The sequence below is a fragment of the Pyrus communis genome, chromosome 16 (genome assembly GCF_041283825.1).
Source record: "Pyrus communis isolate YQ-2024b chromosome 16, ASM4128382v1, whole genome shotgun sequence".
NCBI classification, from domain to species: domain Eukaryota; kingdom Viridiplantae; phylum Streptophyta; class Magnoliopsida; order Rosales; family Rosaceae; genus Pyrus; species Pyrus communis.
In genome coordinates, this window is record NC_142580.1 from 20,496,086 (window position 1) to 20,517,355 (window position 21,270).

General features: G+C 36.2%; 1 protein-coding gene across 2 annotated transcripts; it reads right to left on the reverse strand.

Annotated features, from left to right (window-relative positions):
• Window positions 1-12,170: 12,170 nt before the first annotated feature.
• Window positions 12,171-17,141, reverse strand: VDAC4 (voltage dependent anion channel 4). 2 transcript variants are annotated; one of them, XM_068471514.2, is made up of 7 exons: window positions 16,978-17,141; window positions 16,381-16,462; window positions 15,849-15,916; window positions 14,259-14,369; window positions 13,993-14,079; window positions 13,570-13,778; window positions 12,171-12,858 (listed from the first exon to the last, which is right to left on the reverse strand). In XM_068471514.2, the coding sequence occupies exons 2-7, from the start codon at window positions 16,427-16,429 to the stop codon at window positions 12,552-12,554; spliced, it is 831 nt and encodes a 276-aa protein (XP_068327615.2). In that variant the 5' UTR covers window positions 16,430-16,462; window positions 16,978-17,141; the 3' UTR covers window positions 12,171-12,551. The 2 variants fall into 2 exon arrangements, with proteins under 2 accessions (XP_068327615.2, XP_088544249.1); XM_088688123.1 differs by having other exon boundaries at window positions 16,381-16,441; window positions 16,978-17,096.
• Window positions 17,142-21,270: the final 4,129 nt, after the last annotated feature.

The window sequence follows — 21,270 nt, forward strand, 5'->3', positions numbered from 1 at the left end:
TTAAAGGGGAGATTGATTTGGACGAAATTAAAGTAAAAACAAACAAATTTAAAGACTTAAACAACTTTGGACGAAATTAGGGAAAAATATGGGTGATAAGCTAGCTAAAAGGTCCTTCTCCACACATGACACACTTGCATACAAATTGATTTCCAGTTGCTTTTCCAATAAACCATGAACCTCAATACCCCAGATTAACCGTGAGCAGCACTAATTAACTCTCAAATTTTCCTTAAGTCGTTGAATTGGATGGAATACGCATCGGCAACCAAATTATTCTTCAATAGTTCCCTACATGAACAACATAATAGAGATACAATCAAAGATCATTAAGCTTTGTGAAAATCATAAGCATTGACAAGGCATTCGTAAATATGAACAACATGATACTCCTACCAGGAATTTACTTAACACGATCGTGACTAGCAACCTCCACTACTTATAAATATAAGTTCATAACGATTAGGTGAAACTCCCTTATATTTTAGCATCAAATTCATGCAAGCAAACTAAGCGGGCCCTCTTAATCAACACACAAGAATAAGTTCTTAATCAAACAGTTAAGTAAATTATATTCACGATTTATGAAATCACAACTGAAAGTAATCAATTCATATTGCAAATATAATCATGGTTTCAAAGTCTCCTCTAGCTAAAACAAGTTTAGCTCCTCATGTTCGCAAAACAAAGATAATTAAACTTGAACCTTAAAAACAAAGGTAGAATACACCTAGAAACACTCCAGGTGGCTCCTCCTTCCTTCTTTGCTGTGCACAATGGGGATTTGTGTGAATTTAGGCTCTTGAGGTGTGGTGGATGGTGTGGTGTGAAATTGTGGTAGAGGGTGGTGGTTTATGAGTGTTGCGGCATCATGTATTTATAGGGTGAAGGGAAAGCTCAAATTTGGGCTGAAAAGGAAAGGAATTAGGACTCCAAATCACCAAAGAACAAGGACACTTTCAATCAGATTCCAAGGAGGACAAGGAATGGTCCTTGTGACAGATTCTAGAACTTCTAGAAAGGTTACATGTAGCATAAACTTAGGGCACGAAAATAGGGCTTCTAGAACATGATATTTAGGTGATTTAATGTGAAAAGGAGTCCTCTTTGAAGCTGGAATTAAGGTAGGAAAAGATTAGGATAGGATAAGATAAGATAAGGTTGGATAAGGTTTGGATAAGATAAGGAAATTTGGATAATATTCCTTCTTTGTAGCTGATTCCTTATCTTCCAAGTCTTCAATTTATTTCTTCCAGATGTTAATCACATTCCTAGCCTCTCTTGATCTTCAAATTCGTCCATCCACCTTGCTCCATGCATGTGCAATCCATTCCAAGCTTAAGACTGCTCTAAAATGCTCCAAATTTCACTTTCTTACCAACTTTGTCAATTGAACCTGAAAACACACGAAAATAGCTTAAAACACTCTAACAAGTAGAAATTAGCTATGTAAATGCAAGAAAACAAGCTAACTAAGTCGCATAAATATACTACTATCAGGCATGCAAGAAGAGAAACAAGGATTGTGTATGGGTGATACCAATGATAGCAACCACCTATAGGTCCTGCTTTAGCCTTAACATTGCATCAATGGAAGAATGGCGAAGGAAGAAGAAGAAGCTAAGCTCTAATGAATATATTTTTTAATTAATAAAAGTTCATAATCGTTACAAGAGAGAGAGAGAGAGAGAGAGAGAGTGTGTGTGTGCCATTGCTCAATTTTAAGGCCTAGCCCCACCAAGGTGCTAGCTGGCATTCTACTAACAAACTTTCACTACAGACAAATTAACATAACAATAATAAAATGCTTATTAGTGAATAAGTAATTCACTGATCCTATCAGAGTCAGGAGGAAAGAAAGGGATGTTTGGGAAATGGGAATTTTCAGTAAATGTGTCATTAGGGATTGATAGAGGAAAGTGATGAAACCAACAAAATGTGCGTGAGGGCTGATACTAATGCTAGGTTACGAATTTGTAAATTAAATGATATGTCACCAATAAGAAATAAGTACATTAATCAACACTTAATTAATAATCCAATCATCAATATCCATGTCATTTAGTTTACAAAATTTAGTCTACACATTTAGTCTCCCTAACATTACCCAGTTGATAATGATCTTATTTGGCTCACGCCCATAGAGAACACAAGAATTTGGCTCAATCGTTACGTTGAATATGGGTTTGGAGGCGTAAATGCGGTGGAATTACGTCGAGTTCGAGTTTAGTCAGTACAATGGGTTTAGCCAGCACCACAGTAAGAGTTTAGCCAGTATGACACGATTGGTTTAGTTGGCATTAATATGGATTTAGTCAATATAGCCTATGGCTCTCTTTAGGAAGCTGAGAGGATGCGGAGTGGTGATATTGTTATGTCCTTTTAGTTGGACTTTGCTTTATACTTGCCCAAAATTCACTAGGAGTTTGATGGTTTTGGATTCCCTTCATAGAATTCTTTCATTTTAGTTTTCATCTTGGTATGCTGCATCTCTTTCAGATCTATATTTGAAGGGGTAGAATTGTTTATTCGCTGGATTCACTACACTTGGTAATCTTGGGGTCATGGCAATGGTTAAGTGATGTGGTTAGACTAATGGGCATCATACTCCCTTTTTGAGAGTCTTGTTGTCATATGATCTCCATGTAACACAATATTTAGTGATTCCATTTATCATTGTCATCTTGTGATTCTTAGTGAGTGTGCAACTTTTAACGAAGTGCTTTTGCTCACTGCTTTACGAATGGTCATGCTTTAATGTAATTTTAAAATCTAGTTTGCAATTTGGAGCTGAATTATTCATTAATAAGTATTTGTAATGCCCTTTGAACAGTTTTGTTGAATGTGGAAGTGATTGAGTATCTATTTACTTGTCACACAGAGATAAGGGTACTAACTAAAGGAAGTGCGTTTCAAACAATTTGTTTTCTTCTTTTTAATACCATGTTTATTTATGGTCATTTGATTCAATAAGTCAAAGGAAAATTAAATGAAGATGAATATTGACGTGAGATTTAGGCTTAATACTACAATTTAGCAGGATTCATCTTTAGTTAGAATTGTAAGAGATTATATTCGACTTATGTAAATAGTGATAGGAGCATATATATGTGACTTAGTTAGCATATTTTCTTGCATTTACATAGTTTGCTTCTATTTATTATAGTGATTTAAGCTATTTTCGTGTGTTTGTAGGTTTAAATGGCAAAAGAGGCAAGAAAGTGCATTTTCGACCAATTTGAAGCATTTTTGGGCTTGGAATGGATAGCTTGCATATCGCGCAAGGTGGATGGACAAATTTGAAGATCAAAAGAGGCTAAGAACATTGTTGAAATCTGGAGAAACAAGTTCAAGACAAAGAAGATAAGGAAAGAGCAAGAAACATGGAACATTATCCAAACTACCTCTTTTTATCCAAGCCTTATCCAACCTTATCTTATCTTATCCTAACCTAATCTTGTTCCACCTTAATTCCAGCAACAAAGAGGACTTAATTTCAGATTAATTCACCTAAATATCAGGTTCTAGAAGCTTTATCCTTCTCCTACATTGGTGCTGCACCTTTCATCCATTTCCTTCTAGAAATCTGCCACAATACCCTTTCTAGAAGGCCTATTCCTTGCAGGTTTTGAATCCTTTTCCCCCTTGGCTTCTGCCAAACCCCTAGTCTTTTTCCCTTAGGATTGTGCAATCTTTTTCCTTTCAGAAATTGTGAAAAACCCTAGCCTATTAATGCTACATTCTGCCGCATAAATCAATGACCACCCTCATCCATCCATTCACTCATTCAAGCACTCATTCAAGCATTCATTCATTTAGCCATCTCACACCACAATTTACACCACATACACCTAATTCTCTCTAGTACCACAGTAAGGAAGGAAGGAGGGAAGGACTTGTGCCGTGCAATCTGCCATCCAAAGGGAGCCATGCTTGCCATTGGAGTGTGGAGCATTTCTGGGTTCTTTCTATCCTTCATTTTTGTTTGATGTTTATTTTAATTTGGTTTTCAATTATGATGAACATGAGGAACTAATTTCTTTATAGTTGGAGGTGAATTCGAAGACATGATTATATGTTTGATATGAATTGATTACATCCAGTTATTGTTTCTTAAGTCTTGAATGTGATTTGCTTATTTGAGTTATCAAAACTTGTTTATGTATGTTGATTTAGGGTTGACACTTAATTTACATGCATGAATTTAATGCTAGAGTATAAGGGAGTTTCACCTAATCGTTATGAACTTATATTCACAAGTAGTGGAAGTCACTAGTCTTGATTGTGTTAAGTAAATCCTTGGTATGAGTATCATGCTTTTCATAGTTAGGAATTCCTCGTCAATGCTTATGGTTTTCAAAGAACTTAATGACCTTTGATATGTCTTTTTATCATGTTTTTCATAGTTAGGGAACTTGATAAGGATAATTTGGTTGTGATGTGTATCCCATCTAATTCAACGAGTTAAGGAAAATCTAATGGTTAATTTATGCTATCACGGTTAACTTGGGGTGTTGTCATTCATAGTCTAAAGGAATAATAACTGGAAATTGGTTTGTATGAATCTGTCATGTGTGGAGAAGGACCCTCTAACTAGCCTTTCACCCTTTTCAATTCACCAAATTCGTTTTTATAAAGTGTTTTATGCAAAGTTTTTGTTTTAAGTTTTAAATTCGTCAAAAACAATCCCCCTTCCATTGAGTCTTGTTAATTGAGTCAAAATATGTTTTCTTTTAGCCTCTTGAGTCAAGTTAAGTCTTATTTTCGTAGAAATCACTTGTTAGGTCTAGAATTGAGTCTTTTTTATTGTTTGTTGCTGTTTTGAGTCTGTTTTGAGTCTGTAGAGTCTAGTTTAGCATTTTTAAGTCTTATTTGTGTTGATTAGCATCCCTAGTTAATCTCGGGTCTAAAACGATCCCTACTTGCATATATACTACAATTGTTAATGTTAGGGTTTAATTTATGTGTCAAGTTAATTTTCACATCAAATTTGGCGATGTTGCCGGGGATTAGCAAAATTGCTAATCTTCCCCTAGTTAGTGCCGTGTGTTCCTCTTTTGTGTCTGCTTCTGTTTTGCTTTGTTTTCTGATTTTATTTTGTTTTGTTTGCTTTGTTTTAGGTACTAGTTTATGACTCGTAGTTCTCAACCTATTGGTGAGCATATATTGGAGTTTGACCTAGTTCTGAAGCTGAATTTGAAGAAGAAGAAATGGAAGAGGAAGAACAAGCCAAGGCTGCGGATAATCAAACAATCAAGGAACTTTCAACCTCGGGATTAGTCAATGTTGTGCCCTTATGCATTCAATATCCTAGGGCAGCTCAAGGCAAGACCGATGAGTTCGAATTGAAGTCTAGCTTGTTGCATCACATTTCCAAATACCATGGGCTGTCCATGGAAGATCCAAACAAGCATCGTAAGGAGTTTGAAATGGTATGTTAGAGCATGATACCCATCAATGTTGATGGGAACATTCTGAAAATGAAGGCTGTTCCATTCTCTCTTTTGAAAAAGGTTAAAGATTGGTTATACGAATTGGCACCCGGAACTGTCACGTCTTGGGAAAGCATGAAGCGAGCATTCTTAGAGAAGTTTTTCCCAACTTCAAGAGTCATTCTCTTGAGGAAGAGAATTAGTGGCATTCAACAAAGCCAAGGAGAATCCTTTCCAGCGTATTATGAGCGTTTCAAGACTCTAGTTGCATCATGCTCACAACATTCGATGAAGGAAGAGCTTCTAATTCAATATTTCTACGAGGGACTCCTTCCCATTGAGAGACAAATGCTAAATGCCTCGGCAAGAGGTGCTTTGGTTGACAAAACACTGGTGGCTGCCAAGATCTTAATTGCAAACCGAGCCTATTCGCACAACAATACGAAGGTGTTGGACAAAGAGGTATCCTATGGAAGCAAGTCCATGAGGTAAGTTTAATAGCTGAAATTCAATCTCAATTAGCTAACCTCACTATGCTTGTATCTTAGGTTGCCGAAGGATGCAAGGTGCAAGGAATTACACCAAGTGTGTGTGGCGTGTGCTCTATGCAAGGGCACCTCAATGATCAATGCCCTCAATTGATAGGAAGATAGGAAAGCGCCAATGCCATAGGTTATCAAGGCCAAAATCAGGAAAGGAATGATCCATACTCAAATACATACAATCCGGGATGGAGAAATCATCCAAATTTCAAGTGGAGGGAGCCTCAACAACTTCAACAACAAGGAGGATTTCGACAGCCACCCCCTGGGATATATCAAAGGCCATTCGTACAATCTCAACCTCAATCACAAACTGTTCAACCAAACTCAGGTTCGCTATTTGATAATGATCAAGTTATTCAATTACTAACTACTGTATCGCAGGGATTACAAAATCAAAATAATAGAATAGCAAACCAAGACAAGGAGATGAGTCACATGAAGAAGCAAATAGGGTAGATCTCAGAGCTCCATGGGTAGTTTCGAGAACAAGGCAAACTTCCTAGTTCAACCATTGTGAATCCAAAGGGAGGCTTTGAAACCGCCAAGGCCATTACATTGAGAAGTGGCAAGGAGCTTGGAAATCACCCAAAACCATCCAAACAAGGCCTTAACGAGGATGAAAAGCTGATGAGCAAAGGCCATGGCAAAGGAAAACCAATCCTTGCCGCAGCCCCCTAAGGCCTCAAAACCATCCCAAACCACCAAGGTAAGTCCAAATTCAATTGTTTCTAATGTTATTCCACCCAATGCGCCTTTCCCTCGTAGATTTATGCAAATCTAAGAATGAATAGAATGAGAAAGACATTATGGAGACGTTTAGGAAGGTGCAAGTCAATATCCCGCTCCTTGATGCTCTAAAGCAAATCTCGAAGTACGCTAAGTTTTTGAAGAAGCTTTTACAATAAGGAAACAAATTCAAGAGAAAGAGGTGGTACATGTAAGTGAGAATGCCTCTGCAATGTTGCAAAGAAAGCTACCACCTAAATGCAAAGATCCAGGTAGTTTCACTATCCCTTGTGTAATTGGTAATACAAGGTATGAACATGCTATGCTAGATTTACGTGCATCAATTAATGTCATGCCATATTCTGTTTATGCATCTATGAATCTAGGAGAGCTTAAAAATGATGGTGTTATTATTCAATTAGCCGATCGATTGAATGCATACCCAAAAGGAATTTTGGAAGATGTTTTGGTGCAGGTACACCACTTGATTTTTCTTGCAGATTTCTATATGCTTGACATGGAGGATTCAGCCCACTCTCCACCATCGCCAATCTTACTTGGACAGCCTTTCATGAAAACAGCCCACACCAAGATTGACATGGCCAAGGAAGCCTTAACTATGGAGTTTGGTGGTGATATGATTAACTTTAAAGTTTCTGAATCTATTGAGAATCTTAATGATGTTCGTTCTTGTTTTTCCATTGATGTAATTAAAAATATAAGGCAGGAGCATTCAGCACCAATTAAGAAGGATGCATTTCGGACCACCAACGAAGAGGGAATTGGAATAAAGCACAAGGGACACGCCCCTGCCATCAAGAAACCCAATATGGCCGAAAGCACCACTAGTGATTTTGTTGACAGTGCTACCACTTTTGAGCCTCCATCACAATATGTTTGTAAGTCTCCAATCCTAATCCCAATTCCCATTTCAACTAATTGGTTGTTACCTTCTTTGGTGCATGTTCCCAATCGAATCCAAGGTGGTGAGAGAGTTTACATGGACTTTAGGAAGCTCAATGCCACAATCAAGAAGGATCACTATCCCATTCCATTCATTAAACCTTATCATGAGTATTTTGAGGAGCATGTCGTGGAGGATGTACCCCTTGATGCCGTGGGCACTAATGGAGCTTAAAAGGAGGTATCGTCCGGCTGGAAGACGTTAAAGCAAGCTCTTCTTGGGAGGCAACCCATGAGTTCAAATAAAGAAGACTTAGGAATCTCCGGCTCCATAACCAGATTTGCTTTCTTTTACCCTACTCTTTATTGCTTATATTTTTCCATTATTGTCGTGTTTGTTAGTTGTGTTATTTGTTTGTTTGTTTGTGAGTCTATGTTTGAAACATTGAGGACAATGTTTGGTTTAAGTGTGGGGGTAAACAAATGTTTTTGCATGATTTTCGTGGGAATTATTCACCTATCACTTCTAACGTTGTTTCTCATTATTTTTAAGTGTTTTATTGTGTTTTGAGGTGTTTTAATGTGTCTTATAACAGAAAAGCCGAAAATTTGAAAAAATAAAATCGAAAAAAAAGTTTTGAAAAACCCAAAAAGAGTTGTTTTTGTGTGCTTGTTTGTGTCTTAGGATACCTTCCAACACAATGATGAGGATTTGGTTTTTAATTGCATGACTGTTAAAGAAAGTTCAGATATGGATGGAAGTTTGATATGCTCTTTGGTTTATGCTTAATTGTAGTTGTCATTTACGAATTCACATGTAATCACAAAAAGGAAAAAAATCAGTTTTTGTAACATGCTTGAAGGAAGAAACTCAAACTAACGCTACAACCCTGAGAGACTTAAGCCTATACTTTGTTTGGAGAGTTATTAATTTGTGATGTTTTTGTTTTCTAAAGTCGTTCCATGATCTCTTATTTCTTTGCTTGGTTGCTACTTAGAATGCGTTGCATCACTGTAATTCCAAATACTAGAACTCATGCCCATTTCATTCAAAGCATAAAATTGAGTACATAACATATAACAAGATGAAGTTGTTTAGTTAAACCAGAGCCAAAAGGCCTTATCCCTTGCATATGTATTGTAGGTTTAACCCCTTTGAACCTTAGTTAGCCTATTTTTTTTTGTTAGCCATGTCATCCTTACCTAGCCTAGAATAGGACTATCCATACCCTTACTCTTAAAGAATAGTGCAGCATGACTTAGAGGGAATTGAAAAACAAGTGTGGGGGAAGGTTTTCCGTTGGAATTCTATGAGGTTGTACGTTTAGTGTGCCAAAGAAGAAAGAGAAAGGGCACGAAAAGAAAAAAAAAAAAAAAAAAAAAAAAAAAGGTGAAAAGGAAAGGAAAAAAAAGAAGAAAACATTGAAGAAAAGAAAGAAAAAAGAGTTGAAAATAAGTGAGAATGAACTCGCAAGTATTGGTTGTTGAAGAAAGGGTCCAAAAGTTTGAATCTGGCCCTAAGTGTTGAATAAATCCCCCATGGGTGTTTAGAGTTGATTTCAGCATTCAAAAGTGAATTCTAAGTGCTTATTTCAATACTTTGCTTACTATTGCTTTAAGAACTTTTGTTTATCCTAACCTTTCTTTGTTAGCCAATACCTTAGCCCCGTTACAACCCTTTGACTTCTATCTTGATTGTTATGTGTTTCAATATGTGGAGTTTAAAATTGGTATGAGCATATGGTATCCCTGGTTCTCGCGTCTAAGTAGTGGCATTCCGTTCATGAGGTCATACACATGTTAATAATTCCAGAAAGTGCCTTCTTTGATTACACATATGTGAGTGTTAGTTTACATGTTTACATCAATCTTCTCACATATACCTAGTGTAGGGAGTGTAGTCAGAAAATCTGTGTGAAAATAGAGAGTATATCCGGTGAGGAATTGAGGGATTCTCTAAAGCTTGTTACAACATTCAAAACATTGCTTTGTTTGATTAAATGCGAGCTAGTGAACGGTAACTACGGTTAAGTATATGCCTGAGAGTAGGGATAGCTAAAATCTGTGGGAGTAGTGGTTTTTAACATGTCATGTTTCATTGGAAATCCCTGAGGTAAATGTTGGAAGGTTTAGGTTGTGTTTTGTTTTCTTTGTTTTGCTCGAGGACTAGCAAAAGCTAAGTGTGGGGGAATTTGATAAGAGCATATTTATGCGACTTAGTTAGCTTGTTTTCTTGCATTTACATAGTTAGTTTCTATTTATTATAGTGATTTAAGCTATTTTTGTGTGTTTGTAGGTTTAAATGGCAAAAGAGGCAAGAAAGTGCCTTTTGGAGCAATTTGGAGCATTTTTGGGCTTGGAATGGATAGCTTGCATATGGAGCAAGGTGGATGGACGAATTTGAAGATCAAAAGAGGCTAAGAACATGCTGAAAATCTAGAGAAACAAGTTCAAGACAAAGAAGATAAGGAAAAAGCAAGAAACATGGAACATTATCGAAACTACCTTATCTTATCCAAACCTTATCCAACCTTATCTTATCTTATCCTAACCTAATCTTGTTCCACCTTAATTCCAGCTGCAAAGAGGACTTAATTTCGTATTAATTCACCTAAATATTAGGTTTTAGAAGCTCTATCCTTCTCCTACATTGGTGCCGCACCTTTTATCCCATTCCTTCTAGAAATCTGCCACAATACCTTTTCTAGAAGGCCTATTCCCTACAGGTTTTGAATCATTTTCCCCCTTGGTTTCTGCCAAACCCTAGTCCTTTTCCCTTAGGATTGTGCAATCCTTTTCCTTTCAGAAATTGTGCAAAACCCTAGCCTATAAATACTACATTCTTCCACATAAATCAACTACCACCCTCATCCATCCATTCACTCATTCAAGCATTCATTCATTCAACCATCTCACACCACAATTCACACCACATACACCTAATTCTCTCTAGTACCACAGCAAGGAAGGAAGGAGGGAAGGACTTGTGCTGTGCAATCTGCCATCCAAAGGGAGCTGTGCTTGCCATTGGAGTGTGGAGCGTTTCTGGGTTCTTTCTATCCTTAATTTTGGTTTGATGTTTATTTTAATTTGGTTTTCCATTATGATGAACATGAGGAACTAATTTCTTTATAGTTGGAGGTGAATTCAAAGCCATGATTATATGTTTTATATGAATTGATTACATCCAGTTATTGTTTCTTGAGTCTTGAATGTGATTTGCTTATCTGAGCTATCAAAACTTGTTTATGTATGTTGATTGATGGTTGATACTTAATTTGCATGCATGAATTTGATGCTAGAGTATAAGGGAGTTTCACCTAATCGTTATGAACTTATATTTACAAGTAGTGGAAGTCACTAGTCATGATTGTGTTAAGTAAATCCTTGGTATGAGTATCATGCTTTTCATAGTTACGAATGCCTCGTCAAGTCTTATGGTTTTCAAAGAACTTAAAGACCTTTAATATGTCTTTCTATCATGCTTTTCATAGTTAGGGAACTTGATAAGGATAATTTGGTTGTGATGCGTATCCCATCCAATTCAATGAGTTAAGGAAAATCTGATGGTTAATTTGTGCTATCACGGTTAACTTGGGGTATTGTCATTCATAGTCTAAAGGAATAAGAACTGGAAATTGGTTTGTATGCATATGTCATGTGTGGTCAAGGACCCTCTAACTAGCCTTTCACCTTTTTCAATTCACCAAATTCGTTTTTATAAAGTGTTTTGTGCAAAGTTTCTATTTTAAGTTTTAAATTCGTCAAAAACAATCCCCCTTCCATTGAGTCTTGTTATTTGAGTTAAAATCTGTTTTCTTTTAGTCTCTTGAGTCAAGTTAAGTCTTATTTTCGTAGAAATCCTTTGTTAGGCCTAGAATTGAGTCTTTTTTTATTGTTTGTTGCTGTATTGAGTGTTTTGAGTTAGTTTTGAGTCTATAGAGTCTAGTTTAGTGTTTTTAAGTCTTATTTGTGTTGGTTAGCATCCCTAGTTAATCCCCGGTCTACAACGATCTCTACTTACATATATACTACAATTGTTAACATTAGGGTTTAATTTGTGTGTCAAGTTAATTTTCACATCAAATAGTGAGTTCAATACTGAATTATTACAATTGTCTCAATAGTATAGTTTGGCACAAATTCCCTACTTATACAAACCTTTAGCCTTATCCAACAGAAGTGATACGGAGGAAAAACAGTTTTCCATCAACACTTGGAAACAATACATTACTTTTCAGAAACATTATTATTGGTTCTTTTTCGGTAAACAGTGAGACTATAATAACCGTTGATGAACTCATGTAATGAAACTTTCATTAGCATCCAAATATTGCTATACCCCCAATTTTTCTTCAAATGGTACAAATGGTACATAGTATTGAGTGGTACAAAAAATGAATGATTGAGTGCTACATTTAATGAGAACTATTATTAGCACTCTACAAATCTCATTCTACATTTCTCATAAGTGTATTTTTCTTTCTAATTATAAAAAGTTTTGAAGTGCAAAATGAGATTTTTGAAATGCCAATAACAATTCCCTATTTGATAACGAAACATCTTTCTAAAAAGGAAATTGCATTAAAATTCTGAATGCTTCTTGCATACACAACGAACAAGCAAAAATCCACGAGATCACTCTCCGAGTCTCTTATACAAAAAAATGTCTTCACTTATTTGAAAACCCTTCTGATACGAAATAGTAGTTCATAAGAATACAAGCTATTTCGCAGTAACTTCGGCATTAAGATCATTATACGATTTTCAAAAACTGGGTCCAACTCCCAAACAATGCTGTAAAACATTTATCGGTACACCAAATGCTTACTTTTCCAATATAATGTGGCTTGAAAGTGATACTCCTCAACTTCAGAGGGGAAAAATGTAACAAGATCGATTGTATTCCGGTTTTCCATAGAAATGATCAAAGCGACTGCCCATATCAAGGCTTGAGCGCGAGGGCAAGACCTACCTTTGGGGATGCATTAAGAGCCTTTGAGTCGTACTCAGTTGAAACTGTTATTAGTGACTTTGGTCTCCATTCACGCTGCCATAGCAAGCCAGCTTTCCCATTGTCAGAGAACCGTGTTTTTACTACATTGAATGGATCAATTACGTGAGAGCTTCCAAGGGTAAAACTGTTCTCGTAGGTGGAAAATCTGTGGGTCAGTTCGGCAGCAACTGTAGTTCCATTTAAGGAATCAACAGCATGAATGTAAGATGCCTTCAATGTCTGTCCTTTGTCCATCCTGCGTCAAAAGAAAAAATTTATTTTCAATTTCAATGCCAACGCACGAATCAATAAACAGACATAAAACTACTGTAACAGTGAAGAATATCAGGTTTATAAATTCTATCAACAAACTCAAATCAGACTTCATGAAGATTCAACAGTAAGGGCCAAAAACCAAAAATTCCCTGCAATCTTGAAGGCTTCATTGTCAGCTCCTGGCCATGAACTTCCGATTTGCTATCATTTCCACTAAAACATATTTTGTAGACCACAACATCACCTTCACCATCAACTAGGATGTTTGAAGTCGAGATCCGAGTTCCAACAAACTACAGGTGGTAATTTTCCTGGGCTACAGATTCTTCAATCATTTACTGCAATCTATGCCATAACTTGAAACAAGAGTATTTGTATGACCTTACACTAAAATTGCTAGAGAATGAGGGGTCCATCCAATCAATTCCCAATTAGCAACTTTGCACAAAGATTGCATAATAATGACTTGGGAAATATGATTTGCCACACCCATATCAGACACATGACAAACGCATGTCAATTGCTTATAGCATTATACAATTGAGAACACACATGAAAGTATATGAGGGGTGCACCAGGATTTCGAGGAAAGCCACGGAATCATACAGACATAAGCTATTAGAACTGGAAGAAAGATAACAAGAATAATTACTTCTCCAAACAAGGAAAATGAGTTTTCATCAAGACTTACAGCAAAAGTGCTGCAGAGAAATCTGGCTTGTTAAAGCTGATCCCAGCATTGTATTTGGTCAACAAAGAGGATGTTGTGTCAAATCCAATTTCAGCACCCAAACTAAGATCCTTACTTCCAATTGTCCCTGATAGTTCTAAAAGAGGGGTTGGGTTCAGGCCTATGCTGGAATCAAGGGCCGCATGAGGATGAAGGTACTGCACATCCAGCTATAGTTACATGAAAAAATAGAGTCAAGAAGTGTACCCATAAGCCTGAATTTGACTTTGATCATCACATACAAACACATCTCTCAAAGCTCAATTTACGAAGAAAAAATATTTTTAACAGACAACGAGAATGAGCTAGTATAAATAATCTGTGAAAATAAGGTTTCTTGTTTTAAGGTTCTTGTTTTTGTACTGCTAGCAGAATTTCACTGACCTTGCCAGATTTGTGATCAGGTATTCTGAAGCTCAATGCTACTTTTGTGCATGGCAAGACATCACTCAGAGTCACTTTTGTAGCTACCTGCAAAGAAATTAAAATGTAAAATTGAAGATACAGTTGTGGTTAGATAAAGAAGACACAGTAGAGAATGCAAAAAGTGGAGCATAAGGAAAATACTCACAATAACAGTGAGAATATGCCTTTTACTCTCAACAAACACATGGAAACTCCAAAAATTTATTACAAAATAAAATACTTACATTAGAATAAGTATCAACTTTCACATCCACAGTAGTGTTTCTGCTCTTGTACAGAGTGTTTACATCACCAATGAAAATTTCATCCCTCTTCAAACCATTAGCTGTAAGTCCCTGCCAAATTGAAGATTGCAAGCCAGATTAGTCGAATAACTGAGTGCGGAAAAATATATCACTAATTTCTATAATAAAAAAACACATAGCACAAAAGTTTCTTAGTCTAAGTCGGCATTAGTTTCTCACATCTCTTAAATGCCCAAATACACATCCTTCCATAACCACTTAAGGAAAAAGTACTTATAGAATACAAAGCAGGCAGCAATACTAGGCATCACTACCTATGAAAGGAAAAGAGAAAAGAGCACGAACGTATGTGATAAATGACAAGAAAGAACTGCATATACATAAACTCCAAAAGAGAAGAAGGATAATTAGCATTCTTGTTCTCCAACTTGAACCCACAGACGAGTAATGTTCATTTTGAGTAATAATAGATCACTAGTTACTAAAGGACTGAAAATCAGCAGAAAAGTTTGGCAGGATACAAAGCCTCGAACTGAGACAATGATGAGAGAGGCATGGCAGTATGCTCACGACAAAATGTGAATTATATTGCCACACATTGGCATTAAAATTTTTAAGGCTATGTTTGGGTAAGGGACTTCCAAGTCCCAAGGGAGTGAGACCAAGTTGTTAAGAAATGGACTGGAAAATGTTAGATAGAGCCTAGAGGGGATTTGGAATGCCCTCCATGAGCAAGACAAAGACATGTGAGATGGATTTGCAAATCCCTACTTGGATGTTGTCATTTGCAAACCCTCCCATATATCTTAGTCATGCTCATGGAGGGCTTTCCTAATTACCTCTATCTAAATTTTTGTGATCCATTCCTTGCTAACTTAGCCTCAATCCCTCATCCAAACATATCCTTAAGGAGTCCCAACCACAAGAGAAAAATATTGTGAACAAGAGATACCAATATCCTAGCTGATTTAGGCTCCTTTTGCATGCTGGTAAGTATCAGTGGTAGAAAATAAGATGTGGGCACAACATATCTAAAGTTTCATGTTTCACATCAATTTAAGACATTATTACAGGAATCTTAGCAAACAGATTCTAGGCATTAATACAATTCTCAGATCTACGCATGCACTCAAACCTGTCTTAACATCAGATGTAGCTGAATAAAGTAGATTTGCCAATGTTACGCAAACACACACAAGTGTCATGTTGGGTATGAAAGCTTGGATGTATAATCATTGGCAGTTTGTTTAGAGACAGTCTTAAACTTATTAACTATTTTGATGGTGTCCAATATTCGTATTGATTTTCTTACAACAAATATTGGGGGAAAAGTAAGTGAATGTACTACACAACCATCGTTCTTTTCCACAAAGGCTATTAACAAGTATTTGTACTTTATAATAAAAGTAGAGAAAGTTGGTGAAAAAAAAAACTACAGATTTCTGCCACACTATAGAAGAGTTTAATCAAACACATATTATATGTTAAATGTTTCTCCATTAAATCAAAAAGCTAAAATAAAGAAGTGGAAGAAAGAATCTCAAATTTAGAAATTGAATTGGAGAATACCAGCCCAGTAGAGCCAACCACCGACAGGGTAAACTTCTGGTCAAAGTTGTAATCTTTGGTCAATAGATCTGCACAAAGGCAAAAGGAACATTATAAACAACTGAAATTACCACTCGAAGTAAAAACACTGCAGCTCAGAAGAGAAAAGACAAACATGAAACAAGAAAGAATAAAATTTATGAGAAGAACAAGCCATTTGGAAAGACTTCATCTCTGCAATTGTGTGGCTCCAACTTTTGGCGTTTAAAATGTTATATTCAAACTTTCTTCTTACAAATTACAGTTGCTCAAGCCGCAAAACAAAACAAACAAACAAACAAAAACCATCTTTAACAGTAATGAGCATGTGGTACAATATTCTAGAGGATAGAGTGTCGGTGGGTTTTCACCCATGCATCCCGGGTTTGAAACTCTCCCCTTCCCTAAATTATTGTAACAGTTTCGAATCCTCCCCCTCGCCTTAATAATAATAAAACTTTGAAAAAAAAAAAAAATCTTTTAACAGTAATGCAGCAAATCTTAGACTTGATACCTTTTGCACTCTTGCCAATATCTGAAAATGGTGCTGGACTGCTACCCATAGTTACTAAGAACTGGAAAAAAGGTGTCAATCCCTGAAGAAAAAAGTAAGAATAACACAGATAAACTGTGAATTATACAAGAACATCCTGACACTGACGAAAAATCTATACAGAAAAGAGTGCAAAACTTTGGCTCGATCAATAATAAACCAATGAATTGCTACAATGCACCCGAAAATTATATGTACTAATGTTTGTCTGCTAACTTATATATGAGCATGGAATTTTGAAGAAAAGGTCGAGCAAGTCATTTCGGTCCAATCCAACTCACACTATCTCCCAAAAACACAAAAGTAAATCAGAATCCAACATTCTCTCAATCAAATCGGAGAAAGCCCTTCCCCTTTAGTTTTTGCTCACAAACACAGATTACCCAACTCAAAGATTCCAAAATCCAAGACATCCACATTGGTATTATCCACTGAACCAATGAGAACCCAGATTTCATTAAGCAACAAACAGCTAGATTTGATTCTAAAAGGTTTTGACATGAAGCTAAACAAAATTAGCAGAGCTACAGCAAGATTTAGAGAGAGAATCAATCTTACAGGGATAGAGCAGATCGCCGCCGTCAAACCCCTGAAATGACCGCTTCAGGAGAGAGAGAGAGAGAGAGTAGTGAAAATCGAGTGTTATGGGTTTTTGTGGGAGTGAGAGGCCCAGGGTCAAAGTCGCGAACAGGAACCGCGGCTTTCTGATATAAATTACCTGCTGCTGAGTACGACCAAACGGCTCACGTTTGAAATTTGATTGGAGGATAGGAACACGTGTCACGTTACGGAGTGTGAGTGATGAGTGGACGTGGGTTAATCAATGGGCTGTGAGAGAGGGATATTTGACTGCGGCGTGGAAGGCATTTTTCACCAGAAACACAGGAGTAAACGGGTAAAATGGCGTGGATGGTGCCACACATTCGGTGGGCCGTGAGATTATATAACGGCATCTCCGACCCTCGAGTTGAGTTAATTCTAAAATTTAAGTTTTAACTAACTCATTTCTTCTTCAATTGTTAGGCGTAAAATGAGTTTTGGGTTAAAACCTAAAATTCAAACAAATTTAACCTAGAATTCCAGCCAGGGTTAAAAAATGACTCACCTTATGTGCATGGGCATCTGCAAAATAGTGAAGAACGCAGTAAGGCGACGCGCCTAACGAGTGATACATGCAAGGGCTGACAGGAAGTGGGGCACGCCCCTGATGAGAATGTCTAGCTAACCAAAATGAGCTCTTTTTTCGATTTGACGGTTTTAATTATTGGACCGTTGGTTGATCGAACGGTCTAGATTCAAATTTAATTTTTTTAAATACGTTAAAGCCAATGGTTGAGATCAAGTATGATTAAATCTAATAGTAAAAAAAAAATAAAAAATCTAATGGCCCAAAACTAAATTCAACGGCTAAAACAATTAAAAAATTATTTAAATCAAAATTCACCCAAAAACTCTGTAGTACATGTTTCATGGGTCGGTTTAGTAAATTTTCAACTTTCATCAGAATCTAAATATTTTAGGTTAAAATGTTCACAAAATAGTTTATTATATTCAACATAAATTTTATTTTTACAAAAAGTTATAGAAACTATTAGAGCAGAAAAACTGTTTTTGGGTTAATAATTTTATATTTTAACCTAAGGGAGATAGTCTATGAGCAACTCCATCCCAACCAATTGCTTGTGTATTGGGTGATTGAAACCCCCATGATAGGAGCATATTTATGCGATTTAGTTAGCTTGTTTTCTTGCATTTACATAGCTAATTTCTACTTGTTAGAGTGTTTTAAGCTACTTTCGTGTGTTTTCAGGTTCAATTGACAAAGTTGGCAACAAAGTGAAATTTAGAGCATTTTAGAGCAGTTTTGGGCTTGGAATGGATTGCATATGCATGGAGCAAGGTGGATGGACGAATTTGAAGATCAAGAGAGGTTAGGAATGTGATTAACATCTGGAAGAATTAAATTGAAGACTTGGAAGATAAGGATTCAGCTACAAAGAAGGAACATTATCCAAACAACCTTATCTTATCCAAACCTTATCTAACCTTATCTTATCTTATCCTATCCTAATCTTTTCCTACCTTAATTCCAGATGCAAAGAGGACTCATTTTCACATTAAATCACCTAAATATTAGGTTCTAGAAGCCCTATTTTTGTGCCCTAAGTTTATGCCGCATGTAACCCTTCTAGAAGTTCTAGAATCTGCCGCAAGGACCATTCCTTGTCCTCCTTGGAATCTGAATGAAAGTGTCCTTGTTCTTTGGTGATTTGGAGTCATAATTCCTCTCCTTTTTAACCCAATTTCGTGCCTTCCCTTCACCCTAGAAATACATGATGTCGTAGCACTCATTCAGCACCACCATCTACCACAAATTCACACCACACCATCCACCACACCTCAAGAGCCTAAATTCAAAAAATCTCCATTGTGCCGTAGCGAGGAAGGAAGGAGGAGCCACTTAGAGCCGTGCTTGCCATTCAAGACGTTGGATTGTTGGAGCGTTTCTAGGTGTATTCTATTCTTTGTTTTCAATATTTAAATTTAATTATCTTTGTTTTGCGAACATGAGGAACTAAATTCGTTTTTAGCTAGAGGTGAATTCAAAGCCATGAACATATATGTGATATGAATTGATTTCATCCAATTATTGTTTCATAAATCGTGAATGCAATTTGCTTGACTGCTTGATTGATAACTTATTCTTGTATGTTGATTAAGGAGGCCTACTTAGTTTGCATGCATGAATTTGATGCTAAAATATAAGGGAATTTCACCTAATCGTTATATACTTATATTTACAAGTAGTGGAGGTTGCTAGTCACAATCGTGTTAAGTAAATCCATGGTAGGAGTATCATGCAGTTCATAGTTATGATGTCATGTCAATGCTTATGATTTTCACAAAGTTTAATGATCTTTGATTGTATCTCTATTATGTTGTTCATGTAGGAAACTTGATAAGAATAATTTGGTTGCCGATGCGTATTCCATCCAATTCAATGAATTTAGGAAAATCTGAAAGTTAATTTGTGCTTTTCACGATTAATTTGGGGCATTGTCATTCATGGTTTAAAGGAATAATAACTGGAAATCGATTTATATGCATATGTGTCATGTGTGGATAAAGACCCTCTAGCTAGCCATTCACCCATTTAAACACCCAATTTCGTCCAAATTGTTTAGAGTCTTTAAATCTGTTAGTTTTTCCTTTAATTTCATCCAAATCAATCCCCCCCCCCTTTAATTAAGTGTGTTAGATTAGTTAGAATCTGTTTTAATTTGTTTCTTTTAGTGTTTTGAGTCAACATAAGTTAAAATTTGTCCAAATTATTCCTTAGGTCCTGTTTTGAGTCAATTTAACTTAGTTGTTTGTTTTGAGTCAATTTAGTTTATTTTGAGTTGTTAGAATCTAGTTTTTTGTTTTTGAGTCTAGTTTAGTGTTTTAGAGTTTAATTTGAGTAGATTAGCATCCCTTCTAATCCCCGACCTAGGACGATCCCTACTTACACATACTACAATTATAGGGTTTAATTTGTGTGTTAGAATATTTCACATCAAATTTTGGCGCCGTTGCCGGGGATTAGTAAAATTGCTAATCCCTTTGTTTGTTTGTTTATTTTTCTTTTGATATTTGATTTAGTTTTATTTCTTTGATTTCAGGTACTAGAGAAGTAAGACATGGCAATTGCTAATCTTCAAGCTTAAATAGCAAATCTTACTTCTCAGTTGTCATAGTATGCCGAAGGCTCCATAGTGCAAATGTCCCTACATTTGGTGCTTCTTATAGGCAAGAATATCAAGCAAATCAATGTCCACAAAGAGGTTGGGAGAATGTCAATACCTGGGGGAGTATCATGCAGTTCATAGTTACGAATGTCATGTCAATGCTTATGATTTTCACAAAGCTTAATGATCTTTGATTGTATCTCTATTATTCTGTTCATGTAGGGAACTTGATAAGAATAATTTGGTTGCCAATGCATATACCATGCAATTCAATGAATTTAGGAAAATCTGAAAGTTAATTTGTGTTTTTCACGATTAATTTGGGGCATTGTCATTCATGGTTTAAAGGAATAATAACTGGAAATCGATTTATATGCATATGTGTCATGTGTGGATAAGGACCCTCTAGCTAGCCATTCACCCATTTAAACACCCAATTTCGTCCAAATTGTTTAGAGTCTTTAAATTTGTTAGTTTTTCCTTTAATTTCGTCCAAATCAATCCCCCCCCTTTAATTAAGTGTGTTAGATTAGTTAGAATATGTTTTAATTTGTTTCTTTTAGTGTTTTGAATCAACATAAGTTAAAATTGGTCCAAATTATTCCTTAGGTCTTGTTTTGATTCAATTTAACTTAGTTGTGTGTTTTGAGTCAATTTAGTTTATTTTGAGTTGTTAGAGTCTAGTTTTCTGTTTTTGAGTCTAGTATAGTGTTTTAGAGTTTAATTTGAGTAGATTAGTATCCTTTCTAATCCCCGGCCTAGGACGATCCCTACTTACACATACTACAATTATAGGGTTTAATTTGTGTGTTAGAATATTTCACATCAAATTTTGGCGCCGTTGCCGGGGATTAGTAAAATTGCTAATCCTTCTGTTTGTTTGTTTATTTTTCTTTTGATATTTGATTTAGTTTTATTTCTTTGATTTCAGATACTAGAGAAGCAAGACATGGCAATTGCTAATCTTCAAGCTCAAATAGCGAATCTTACTTCTCAGTTGTCATAGTATGCCGAAGGCTCCATAGTGCAAAATGTCCCTACATTTGGTGCTTCTTATAGGCAAGAATATCAGGCAAATCAATGTCCACAAAGAGGTTGGGAGAATGTCAATACCTGGGGTTAT

Excerpts from the sequence above, each read along its gene's own strand:
- VDAC4 (XM_068471514.2), bottom strand. The coding sequence starts at position 16,429 with ATGGGTAGCAGTCCAGCACCATTTTCAGATATTGGCAAGAGTGCAAAA. Across the intron at positions 15,917-16,380 it reads TATTGGCAAGAGTGCAAAAG|ATCTATTGACCAAAGATTAC; the intron begins GTATCAAGTCTA and ends GCCTTTGTGCAG. Across the intron at positions 12,859-13,569 it reads TTCTCTGCAGCACTTTTGCT|GATGGACAAAGGACAGACAT; the intron begins GTAAGTCTTGAT and ends CTTTTGACGCAG.